This window comes from Dipodomys merriami, unplaced genomic scaffold (genome assembly GCF_024711535.1).
Source record: "Dipodomys merriami isolate MVZ:Mamm:240054 unplaced genomic scaffold, mDipMer1.0.p SCAF_3, whole genome shotgun sequence".
NCBI lineage: Eukaryota > Metazoa > Chordata > Mammalia > Rodentia > Heteromyidae > Dipodomys > Dipodomys merriami.
The window spans coordinates 66,500,781-66,513,740 of NW_027204492.1; the positions used below are offsets into that span (position 1 = coordinate 66,500,781).

General features: G+C 38.8%; 1 protein-coding gene across 1 annotated transcript in view; it reads right to left on the reverse strand.

Annotated features, from left to right (window-relative positions):
* The window catches only part of Mtmr8 (myotubularin related protein 8), an 84,129-nt gene that overhangs the window by 16,519 nt on the left and 54,650 nt on the right, over positions 1–12,960 (reverse strand). Inside the window, exons 11-12 of the mRNA XM_070039091.1 lie at positions 11,092–11,292; positions 7,497–7,625 (exon numbers count right to left, since the gene is read on the reverse strand). Of these exons, the coding sequence (XP_069895192.1) occupies positions 7,497–7,625; positions 11,092–11,292 (330 nt within the window). The remainder of the gene's footprint in view (positions 1–7,496; positions 7,626–11,091; positions 11,293–12,960) is intronic.

Below are 12,960 nucleotides of genomic sequence, written 5' to 3' on the forward strand. Positions count from 1 at the left end.
TAGAATTATAATATCCTCCTGAAGGAGAGATCCTTTAATTAGTATGTAGCGACCTTCTTTATCTCTTCTCACGAATTTTAATTTGAAGTCTATTTTATCTGATATTAGGATTGCAACTCCCGCCTGTTTATGAGAGCCGTTTGCTTGGTAGATTTTGTTCCAGCCTTTAACATTGAAAATGTGTTTGTTTTTATGGGCAAGATGTGACTCCTGAAGGCAGCAGATAGAAGGGTCTTGTTTTTTAATCCAACTAGATAGTCTATGTCGCTTAATTGGAGAGTTCAGTCCGTTAACGTTAAGAGATAGGACTGAGAGGTACTTGGGAGTTCCTGCCATGTTATCCACCTTCTTGGGGACTGCGAAAACTGGGTTCTTCCTATGGTTCTTGGCTTCTCAGATTGGGTGCGGTTTCTTGGCCTTTATTGTGGTCTTGTTGGTTTTCTATGTGTAGGACTTCTTTAAGAATCTTTTGTAGGGCTGGTTTGGTGGAGATGTATTGTTTCAATTTTTCTTTGCTATGGAAGGTTTTTATTTGGCCTTCAGTTATGAAGGAGAGTTTAGCTGGGTACAGTATTCTTGGTTGATGTTTGTTTTTAGGGCATGGCATACATCATTCCAGGCTCTTCTTGCTTTGATTGTCGCTGCTGAGAAATCTGAGGTGATTCTAATTGGTTTCCCTTTGTAGGTGATTAACCTTTTCTCCCTGACAGCTTTAAGGATCTTTTTGTTGGTCTGAGTTGATCCTGTGTGGATTATAATGTGACAGTGGGATGTCCTATTCTGGTCTGGTCTATTTGGGGTTCTAAAAGCTTCTTGTATCTGAATAGGCCTATCTTTTTGTATGTTTGGGAAGTTCTCTGCTAGGATCCTGTTAAACAAATTTCCTAGACCATTAACTTCTGTTTCTAGGTGCTCCTCTACACCCATTATCCTTAGATTAGGCTTTCTGATGGTATCTTCCAAGTGTTGGATAGATCTATCATATTTCTTGGACTTGTCTTGGATGGTTGTATGTTCTTTCTCTATAATATCTAGGCTGTCTTCAATCCCTGAGATTCGATTTTCTGCATGGTCTAACCTGCTGTCAAGACTCTCTACTTTGTTTTTTTATCTCATTTCCTTCTAGTTGGTCAGCTTTGATGGCTTCAAATTATTTGTTGAAGTTCTGTTTTAGGTCTTGTATGAATTTCTTTATTTCCTTAATTTGATGTTCAGTGTTTATTCTTAAATCTCTTAGTTGATTGGTTATGGTTTCTTTGGACTCCCATTCCTTCTGTTGGGTTCCATTCAGCATTCCCTTTGTGGTCTCCCTGACTTCCTTCAGCTCTTTGTTAATGGATTCCATGAATGCCTTTAGTGATCTTTGTGTATTCTCATCCTGCTCTCTCAATTCCTGTATTACTCTTTGATTAGTTTCCTCCCGTTCGCGGGATTCCTGCAGTTCTCTTTGAGTGTTCTCAGCCTGCTCATGCAAATCCTGTATCAGTTTTTGAGTAGCTTCCTCACGCTTATGATATTCCTGTATATACTTTCGGGTTGCTTCCTCTCTCTCCCTATCACGCTCATACAGAGTCCTTTGTATGTTTTCAAACTTTTCATTTATCATGTTTGCCAGCAGTGTTTGTAGAGCTATTTGGGAACTCTCCTCTGGATTATTCATTATCTGTTCTGTCCCCTGATTATCAAGATTAGGAATTGAGATACCTGGATTTGCCATTTTTCTTGTGTTTTTCCAGCTTACTCTGCCCATTTGAGATGAAAATAGCGCCAGTTTTGTGCTAGAACACTATCTTAAGGCTACCATCAACCAAAGTATGAATTTGTACAGTCAATAGTCTACAGATACAATCTAGTTCAACAGATACATCTATTCAACATCAAACAACTATATGTTAATGGGCTTCGAACTGCAGAGAAGAATTTGGAAAACCAGAAATTATTAGGGTTAGGGAGAGATGTGTGTAAAATATAGGAATAGATTGGTGTGGGGAGGCACAGGGAGAGTTAACTATGTCCTAATCTCAAAGCAGGAAATAGGTTGAGTAGGATGCAAGCAGAGAGAGAGAGAGGAAAAAGAAGAAAGGGAAAGGGAAATGAAAAGAGACCAGAAAAAATAGACAAGTAAAAATTAATGATATTATGGAGATTCAAGAATAATCTATTTAGAGAGGAACGTGAATATATTGAGAGATGGGGGGGGACATAGAGGAGATGTGAAAGACTTAAAAAAATACTTAAAATGTTATATAGGTATAAAGAGGTAGTACTGCTATTAAGGAATTTAAGTCTCAGGTTTTGAATTGAGTAATAAATTTGTGGATTAAGTGTGTACACAATGGGGGATAGGGTCTACTAGTTAACTACGGGTTTGTCTGAGGGTGTGAAGGACAAGAGTTAAGTCATATAAAGAAGAACAAAGGAGAGGAAAAGGTGAAAAGGATAAGAAAGGGAGAATAAAAAGATCAGAAGTTCAGTAGAGCTAAACCAAAAACAAAAAGATAATTAAAAAAGAAGAACAAAGGAAAAAAAAGAGAAAGAAGACAAGAAAAGAAAGAAAAACGCACCTTCACATACCCTTAAACTAAAAATTATAAGAGGAAAAAAAAGTTACTGGAAAACTATTTTTTTTCAAAAAAGGCAAAAATTAAAGATTAATAAAAGTATTAGAAAAGAAAAAAATTTTTTTTCTTATATATAAGGAACCAAAAAAAAAAGAAAAAGAAGAAGAAGAAAGAAAAAAAAAGTTCTTTGAATTTTTTTGGGAGGGGTGGGAAAAATCCTGTATCTCCCTTGTGTCTGTAGCCAGCCTCTTGTTGGAGTCTCTGGTCTGCTTGAGGTCCTGTGGCTTGATTGGTTTCTTAAGTCAGATTTTTCGAACAGGCAGAAAAATCCTCTGCTTTACCCAAGATTTTGAGATCCCCTTCCCAGGTTAGTTTAATGGGAGGGTGATCTGGTTTGAGAATCACAAAATAAGGGAATGCAGTGATGAGGCTAGGTTCTGGGTAGAGTTGAGGCCTTTCAACAAACAGTAGCTTTTCCCTGGGGCTATTTTGTGAAAACCTCACAGAGCCCAGCCTGGAGCCATTCTCAGGGTTTCTGTTTTTCAATTGATTGTTGAGGCTGCTAGAGGGAGGGGCAGCCTCTGGCTCTGGTTACCCAGTGCAGAAAGCCATTCCTATGGCTGGCGCCCGAGCTGGGTGACTTTTCCCTGGATGGAGCTGAGTCTGGGAGGTCACGCCGCCGTTAAGTTCTTGTAACCTGCTAAATGACTCGTTTTATTCTAAGGCCTAAACTGGAGCTCACAGCTCCGCAGAGCTTTGTCGGTATCCAAGATGGAGATCACTGGTGCTGGGGGGGGAGGGGTGGCCTTCCCTCCTCTACTCCCTGAGAAGGAGTGAGGAAGTCGGGCTTCTACTCACGCTGAGTCTTGGTTCCTGGGTCGTCTCTGGTCCGCAAACTGCAAGATGAAGATGTCCGCTCCTTGTCGGTTCTTGCTGGTGTTGTGTAGAATCCGCTCCCCTGCTGTGTCTGGCTCCTTCGTCCCGGACTCTGTGGCTCAGTTATGGTGCCCTGCAGTCGCCGCCGCGACCACTGCCGCGGGGGCTGCTGGCAAGCGCTCAGATGTGTCTCTTTGCCTTGATTTCCCCTCTCTTGCCTAACCCTCTGTCCTGTGATGGCTCACTTGGTGTGGTTCTCTGGCTTAGGGCTGTTCACTGGAACTCTAAAACTGCTTTCTATGGGAGAGCTTGTTCAGATTCCAGCTTCTCCTCCGCCATCTTCCCGGAACTCCTCCTTTAAATTATTCTTTCTGGCTGAAAAAATACTCTATAGCATGTATCTATAGCATATTTTCTTAATCCATTCATTGGTTGATGGGTAACTAGGCTCATTCCATATAGTGCTGGTGTAACTATGGGTGTGAATAGTGCTGGTGTAACTATGGGTGTTTAGTTATCCTTATTTTATGTTGAATTACATTTCTTTGGATATATGCCCAGAAGTGACAATATCATATGGTAGTTTGATTTTTAGGTTTTCAAATAACCTTTATTCTGAACTCCATAGTGGCTGGACTAATTTGCATTCCTACCAACAGTATATTAAGAGTGACCCCTGCCATCCATATTCTTGCCAGCATTTGTTATTGTTTGTTTCCTTGATGATTGCTCTTCTGATTAGGGTGAAATGGAATTATATGGTCATTTCAATTTACATTTCCTTTATAGCTAAATATGTTGAACATGTCTTCATGTATGTATTAGCCATTTGTACTTTTGAAAACTTTATTTGCCCATTTCTTAACTGGATTATTTCTTGACACTTACAATCCATTTTATGTTCAGTTTTGTATAAGTCAAACTAGTTTTGGAGCCAGGCACCAACGGCTCATGCCTGTAATTCTAGCTACTCAGGAGGCTGAAATTTGAGGATCATGGTTCAAAGCCAGCCCAGGTAGGAAAGTCTGTAAGACTCTTATCTCCAATTAAGCACCCAAAAAGCTGGAAGCAGAGCTATGGCTCAAGTTGTAGAGTATCAGCCTTGAGTGAAAAAGCTCAGGGACAGTGCCCAGGCCCTGAGTTCAAGCTACAGGATAAGCATACACACACACACACACACACACGCACACGCACACATGCACACAGACATGCACGCACACAAGCACATACACACAAAACCACATTTTGGAGGGAAGGCTGATGAATTACCTACCTTAGAATTATCTATTTTAAAAAAGCTGTCCTTCCTTTTGAATGGAGTTTTAAGTTAATTGAGATATACTTATTTGAGTTTAGTTCTAGGTTCTCTAGCCTATTCTCCTGATTGTTTTTATTTTTTTTGAGACAGGTCCTCAGCCTGTAGTTTCAGCAAAGCCTGGAACTTACTATGTAGTTCAGAGTTGCCACAAACTCACATTCCTCCTACCTTGGCCCTACCAGTGCTAGGATTATAGTGCTAGGATTAAACAGTATAGTTGAAAATATCCTAAGTAAAAAATTCATTTAATACATATAAACTCCCAAACATCATAGTTTAACAACATTTTATACTGCAAAGTAACAGTTGTGTAGCTTTGGCATTACAAGGGCTGACTAGAGCTGTAGGGCATTGCTGTTACCCAACATCCCAAGAGAACACTGTACCAGATATTGCTAGCTCAGGAAAAGATAAAAATCGATAGTATTTCTACTGAATGCTTATCAATTTCACACCACCATAAAGCTAAAAAATTAAGTTGAACTGTATTCAGTTGAAGACTGTCTGTGATTTCCTTTATTATGTGTTCATGTCTGTGGGGTTTGCAGTGATATTCTTTGCTTCATTCCAGGCTCTTTTTGTCCATCTCTCTGCAGTAAATTATTCATTTCTTTCTTGTTATGGATTTTATAGGTTATACATAGCTTAGAATAGTTGAGACTTTCTTTCAAATGTTAAACATTGTGTTTCATAAATCACCTCTCAGCACTGCTTTAGCTATGTCCCATAAATTTTGGTATGTTACATTTTCATATTTCAATTTAATTTCTCCTTGAAACTACTGTAAGATATACAAGTTATTCAGAACTAGCTTAGTTTCCAAATGTTCCTAGATTTTCCTGTTGTCCTTCTGTTATTAATTCTAGTTTGATTCTATTTGGGTCAGAGCAAACATTAGAAATAATTTTAATTTTTTTTGTCAGTCATGGGGCCTAAACTCTGGGCCTGGGCACTGTCCCTCAGCTCTTCAGCTCAAGGCTAGCATTCTACCACTTGAGCCACAACACCATTTCCAGCTTTTTTTCTGCTTATGTAGTGCTGAGGAATCACTCAGGGCCTCATGCATGCAAGGCCAAGCACTCTACTACTGAGCCACCTTCCCAGCCCAATTTTTTGTCAGTTGAAGCACTTATTTCTGGGTCTGAGCACTATCCCTGAGCTCTTCAACTCAAGGCAGTGCTCTACCACTTGAGCCAGAGCACCACTTTTGGTTTTCTGGTAGTTAATTGGAGATAAGTGTATCACAGACTTTCCTGCATGGGGTAGCTTTGAACCATGATCCTCAGATCTTAGCCTCCTGAGTAGCTAGGATTATAGGTGTGAGCAACTGGTGCCCCGCTAATTTTAATTTTTAAAAAGACTGGTGAGCATATTAATGGCTTAGGACATGATCTTAGTGTATGTTCATGGTGCTTGAAAAATAATGTGGGGCAGATCTTGCTGAATGATTGTGCTTTTGAGTTCTTCTATGTTCTTGCTGCTTTTCTGTGTATTTTTTCTATCAATTGTTGAAAAAGGAATGTTGATATCTCCACCTCTAATTATAGGTTTCTTAGAACTTTATTCAGTTCTCTGTTTGCTTCACATATCTTACATCTCTGTTGCTTGATGCACAAACATCAAATTGACCTTTTTAGCATATGTAAGGTATTACGTGGTCTTTTTTTGTGCCAGTATTGGGACTTGAACTCCGGGCCAGGGCGTTGTCCCTTAGCTTTTTTGCTCAAGACTGGCATTCTACCACAGCTATGCTTCTGTCTTTTTGGTGGCTAACTGAAGAAAAGAGTCTCATGGACCAGAAGATTTATGTTCCTAGGCAGGCTCCAAACTTCCATTCTCAGATCTCAGCCTCTTGAGCAACTAGGATTACAGGAGTGAAGCCATGGGCACCTCGCCATCTATGGTTATTTTTGATAGTAAGAGAGATATTGTCTAAAATTTTCTTATCTTATTAGTCTGCCCCTTTTTTAGTTCTTTGGCTAGACAGAGCAATGTTTGTGAGTTTTGCTTTGGTGGCCTTGGAATCTCTAGATTGCTCATTTCTTTAGCTTCACATCTAAGCTATCAGGCAATAAGAAAACCATGGTATTCATCATCATATTGTTCTTGTAGTTCCTGTGGACTTTATTTAATATTTTTCCTCTTTCTTTTATAGTAGTTTGTTTTATAATATCTGGATGTTTTATTTTTACTTACTGGGGAAAAGAAGGAAATTATAGGGATACATATATGTATATATTATAATCCTCTATAGCTGTTATTTATTTTTTGTGTATCAGTCCTGGGGTTTGAACTCAGGGATTTGGCACTGATGGCACTGTTCCTGAGCTTTTGTGATCAAGGCTAGTGTCCAACCACTTTGAAATACAGCCACTTCTGGCTTTTTAGTTGTTAATTGGAGCTAAGAGTCTCATGTACTTTTCTGCCTAGGCTGACCTGGAACTGCAATCCTGAGTAGACAGGGTTACAGATGTGAGTCACTGATATCTGGCTGTTTTTTATTTCTTAAAGGAAAAAATTCTAAGACTCACATTTTTTCAAAATTGTAGAATTCAATAAGAAATTTAAAACAATGATGATTAAGTAATAAATGAAAAAGCCCGCTACTGAATTTTGGTAAGAGAGTATTATAACATTTATCTCCCAGTCATTTTCTACTCCTCAGTGAGTATAAAGTCCTGAGTTCAGACCTTAGTACTGACAAAATACAGCAAAACAAAACCATAAACAAAACAACTTACTGAATGTTGTAGGGTAGCACACTAGGATTGAGGACCCCATACATAGTCTTGCCTTTATATAGAGGGTTCCTGAAGTCTGCTTTCTTCTGAATCAAGAAAGGCCACACGGAATGTGTTTTATCAAAGACTCTGTTAAAAAAGAAAAATGTCAGTAGTACTGTTGAACTTGATAATCAGCTATGTTTAACTAGTAATTAGCCCAACTCAAGAGAGGTGATATGATAGAAAATAGAAATGACTAATGAATGTTGGTAGAATAACAAAGTATTTGAGTTTTATTTTTATCCATGTTTAAAATAAATGAGTTTAGAAAGAGTTCTCTATAGAGAGAAAGAGGTTCTAGTTTCAGTCTCTGCTCGCAAGTGGCTGTGTGATATTAGAAAACTTCTTAGCAATTTCCAAGCTAAGAAAGTACAATGTGAAGCCAGGTACCAGTGGCTCACACCTGTAATCCTAGCTACTCAGGAGGCTGAAAGCTGAGGATCACAGTTCAAAGCTACCTTGGGCAGAAAAGTCCGTGAGACTATTGTCGCTGATTAGCCACCAGGAAACTGGAAATGGTGCTTGCTGTGGCTCAAGTTGTAGAGCGCTAGCCTAGAGCTGAAGAGCTGAGGGACAGCTCCCAGGCCCAGAGTTCAAGCACCACAACTTACCAAAAAAAGAAAGAAAGGAAGGAAGGAAGGAAGGAAGGAAGGAAGGAAGGAAGGAAGGAAGGAAGGAAAAAAGGAAGGAAGGAAAAAAGGAAGAAAGGAAGGAAGAGAAAGATGTGACCTGTTAACTTCTCTTCCAAATTTAGAATTCTATGAACTGATTATTTTTCCAGTCTTTAAAAAAATTATGGAATTGTCTTTATGGAATATAGTAGCTTACACCTGTAATACTAGCTACTCAGGAGGTGGTGGTAGGAGGATTGCACTCTAAAGCCAGTCCAGGCAAAAATAAAAGATGCTGGGCTGGGAAGGTGGCTCAGTGGTAGAGTACTTGCCTTGCATGCATGAGATGCTGGGTTTGATTCCTCAGCACTACAGAAAAAGCTGGAAGTAGTGCTGTGGCTCAAGCAGTAGAGTGCTAGCCTTGAGCTAAAGAGTTGAGGGACAGTGCCCAGGCCCAGAGTTCAGGTCCCATGATGGACCAAAAAAAAAAAAAAAGATCCTTTCTGAAAAATGAACTAAAAAGCAGAAGGACTTGGCATGTGACTTAAGTGATAGCGAGTAGAGCCTTGTTCAATAATCCCTAGTACTGCTAAAAAATAAACCCCACAAACCTCGGGTAAGTTAAGATATAAGGATCCTGCAGGGTAAATTTCTGGCAGTTCTGTTATTTCTTTTTATATTAAGCCAGCTTCACCTTCCTTCTGAAGACAACAGCAATTTATATGAGGAGATAATCATGAATTATTTTAGGTAGGGAACCAAAGATTATAGTATAAATATTGCAAAACTGCTTGCAACATTTTAGTTGATACTATGAAGAACCTGCTCAACCAGCATGTGGTTGATGTGGAAGAAAATGTGTAGATATATTGGTTCCCAATGAGGATTTTGGGAAACCAGGTGGGAAGGTCTTTTGTATGCATGTGTCAAAGAAAGTTAAAAGAGAATGGAAAGCAGAAATATGGTCCTAAAATTCTAGTCCTGTAACTTTTACAGAAAAGCAACATGTCCTGAATATTCAACTTTCTTATATACTATTTAAAAATAGAAAAAAAAAAACCTCAGATGAAGTGACTAATATTTATTATTTATTATGTGTTAAACACTGTTCCAAACATTGCCCAAAATACTTCCTTAAATGTCCATAATAAAGTTCTATGATGGTGTTTTAGTTTCAAGCTACTAGGAAGAAAATAAGAAAACATTAACATGCTAAGGGTCACACATATAATAGATGACAGTCTAAGTCTGAATCTAGATCTGCCTGATTCTAAAGCCCCTGCTTTTCCTTTTATGAGTAAATGACATTTCTGCCATCTTAAGTAATTACCATTTTAAATGTTCAAATGTTTCTAAAATCATCTACAGAGATATTCAGATTTATGTGAGAAATGGATACAGAGACATGAATCTCATTCTAAGAGGGTAAAATATTATAGAAAAAAATCTAGTGTTTTAATGCTTACTCAAACTGAATACATATAAAAGCATTTGGGGAGGGACTAACAAAAAAGACAGAAATGTATCTGATAGCAACCAAGTAAAGTAAAAATGTTAAAGCAGAAAGATACATCACTATTGTCTGCGTTAACAAGAAAATGGAATCTCAGAAAGGTCATGTCATCTAGGCAATGTCATGACAGGGCCCAAGAACTTGAGCTAACTTCTAATATGAAACAGGGTTGTTTCAATTTTGCAGCTAGTTTCTTTTCTTTTTCTGGTCTAAAATAGGGAGATTACCATTTACAGTTGTTCTATCTTGTCAATCTCAAAAAGTATTTATGTTTTATTTATTTTAGGAATGTTCATTTAAATTAGGGGTGAAAATACATCCGAATTGCTTAAGGAACTGCACAGATAACTTTAGAAGTGGGCCAAAAAAGCCAAAGAAAGTAGCAAGTACTATGGCCAATAAGAGTTAGCTTGAGTCTTGTAATCCAACTCAGATAGACAAGTCCAAGAGACTCTTATCTCTGATCACCTAGCAAAAAGCTGGAACTAGAGAGCTATGGGTCAAGTGGTAAAGTGCCAGCCTTGAATAGAAAAAGCTAGAAAAGAGTAAGGCTCTGAGTTCAAGCCCCAGTACTGACACAAAAATTTGTTAAGAGTTCTTCATTTTTCAGAATTTCTGGGTATACTGGCTTATCTACTTCAGGAAACAATGCCTAAGTTAATTGGATTTTTATGTGAAATCCCTAATATTTAAATGCTTCTAACTGAATTCATAGTTTAGAATTCCAAACTAGATGTGGTAGCACACACCTGAAATCTCAACACTAGAGAGGCTGAAACAGGAGGATAATGAGCTTGAAGTTAGGCAGGTATATAAAAAATTCTAGGCCACCCTGAGGCACACAGTGAAATCTGTCTCTAAAAGCAAAACAAAAACAAAAACCCCACCAAATACAAAAAAAATAAACCAATGCAGACTGACCAAACTGTGCCTGTAAGGCTAGGATAAGACTAAGTACTGCCAGTGTGCAATTTCTGATACAAGCAAAAAAGACTATAGGCAATACAAAGTTCTTGCACATCCACCATTTCATTGGTTCCTCAAACATGGAGTGCTTTATACATTAAAAGTTCTTTTTGCCAGGTGCCAGTGGCTCACACCTGTAATACTAGCTCCACAGGAGGCTGAGATCTGAGGATTGAAGTTCAAAGCCAGCCTGGGCAGGAAATTCCTGACACTTATCTCCAATAAAACCACCAGAAAACCAGAAGTGGCACTGTGGCTCAAGTAGTAGAGCGCTAGACTTGAGCTGAAAAGCTGAGGGACAGCGTCCAGGCCTGGAATTCAAGCCCCACAACCAACAAAAAAACGTTTTCATTATTACTTCCTCTCCTTTTCTGACTGGTATTATAAATTCAGGGGTTGGCTTCATTCTTTTCCATGATCTTCTTTCTCCCTATTTGGTGTTTTCACACAAACTGATTTTTACCTTAAATCTTCTCGATCCTTTGGGCAGTTCCCAAGGAAATTTCCAAACTGGCAGGAAAAAATATGGTCATGGATCTCCAGCAAGAAATTTTCATTAAATTCAAAGGCACAAGGAAATTGTTCCATTAGTTGCCAAACACAGTCTAGGAACTGAGTGAAGATAGGGGACACTTCTTTAGGGTCCCCTTCCATGTGGCCACATCTACAAGAAACAGATAAAGATACTATTAGCATCAAGGATTACACTGAGCTGGGTGCTAGTGTCTCATGCTTGTAATCTTAGCTACTCAGAAGGCTGATATTTAGATGATCATGGTTCAAAGCCAGTCTGAACAGAAAAATATGAGACTGCATCTCTTCAATAACTAGCAAAAAGCTCATCTGGAGGCATAGCTCAATGAATCACCAGTAGAGCAAACAGGCTAAATAAATAAGCAAGCTGAGTGTAAAGGACTGAGTTAAAACCATAATACCAGAAACAGTTGTTGTTGTTGTTGTTACTACTACAACAACAACTACTACTACTACTACTACTACTACACTGTTTGGAATATGCTATAAAAGGTCACCTTCTCTCTCTGTTGGCTTTGGCAAAGAAATACCTCATGGTAAAATGCCAGTCTAAATCTCAAATCTAGTTGATCTCAGGGGGCCTCTTAGCCAATGGCATCCTTCACCATTGTCTAGACTATAAGTCCTTTGATCATGTAGTCTATTTTCTCTTTCTTCCTTTGTCAGTTGTGGGGCTTGAACTCAAGTAGGCCTGGGCACTGTCCTTGGACTTTATCACTCAAGGTTAGTGTTCTACCACTTTGAGCCACAAGGCCACTTCTAGTTTTCTGGGGGTTAATTGGAGATAAGAATCTCAGAGACTTTCCTGCCTAGGCTGACTTCAAACTGCAATCCTCTGATTCTTCTATGTTGCTAGGATAACAGCTGTGAGCCACCAGCACCCAGCTATTTTCTTTTATGCTCTCTTTCCAGCAGAACTATAATATGATAGTCACTAATGGTTGAGATGTGGACTAGTGACTGAGGAACTGGATTTTTAGTTACATTTAATTACACTAATTTAAATGCAAACAGTCACCTTTAGCTTAATGTGAACAAGGACCCCATCCAAATTGCTTACTGTAAAGTACTTCACACAAAATAGGTATTTAAGAAAAAAGTATTAAATATATGAATAAAACTTCCTCAACAATGTCTCCTATATCAACCCTATAACCCATAGCAAATCTTATTCCTCTGGAAACAAACATAGCATTCCTATCCTCTGTGCTGAAGGTTCTCTACCTTCTAATATTTTTACCTTAATCACCAAAGATATGATCTCTTCTTGAAGCTCAAATTAAACTGAGAATGCTGGCTGGGAATGTGGCTTAGTGATAGAGTGCTTGATTAGCATGCACGAAACCCTGGGTTTGGTTCCTCAGTATCACATAAACAGAAAAAGCTGGAAATGGTGCTGTGGCTCAAGTGGTAGAATGTTAACCTTGAGCTCAGGGACAGTGCCCACACCCTGAGGTCAAGTCCCAGGACTGGCAAAAAAAGAAAAAGAAAAAAAAACACCCCTGAAACCAGAGAATACTTATCATTCCACTCTCCATATACCATAACCCTCAAGCAGAACAAAGGTGGGTTCTGCTGGTTTCCTTGCTAATATTACTGCTTCCAAACTACTACTCCTTTTACATTTTCCCAAAATTTCAACATAGGTCATGCTGTCTAGCTCATATACTTCCCCCTTTCCTCAAAGGTATCTTCTACCAACCTCTAAGTCACTTCTCCACATTCTCTGTAGACTTTGACCCTGGTCTTAAGCATTAATCTTTGTTGCTGGTTGATGACTTACACAGACTAAACTAAA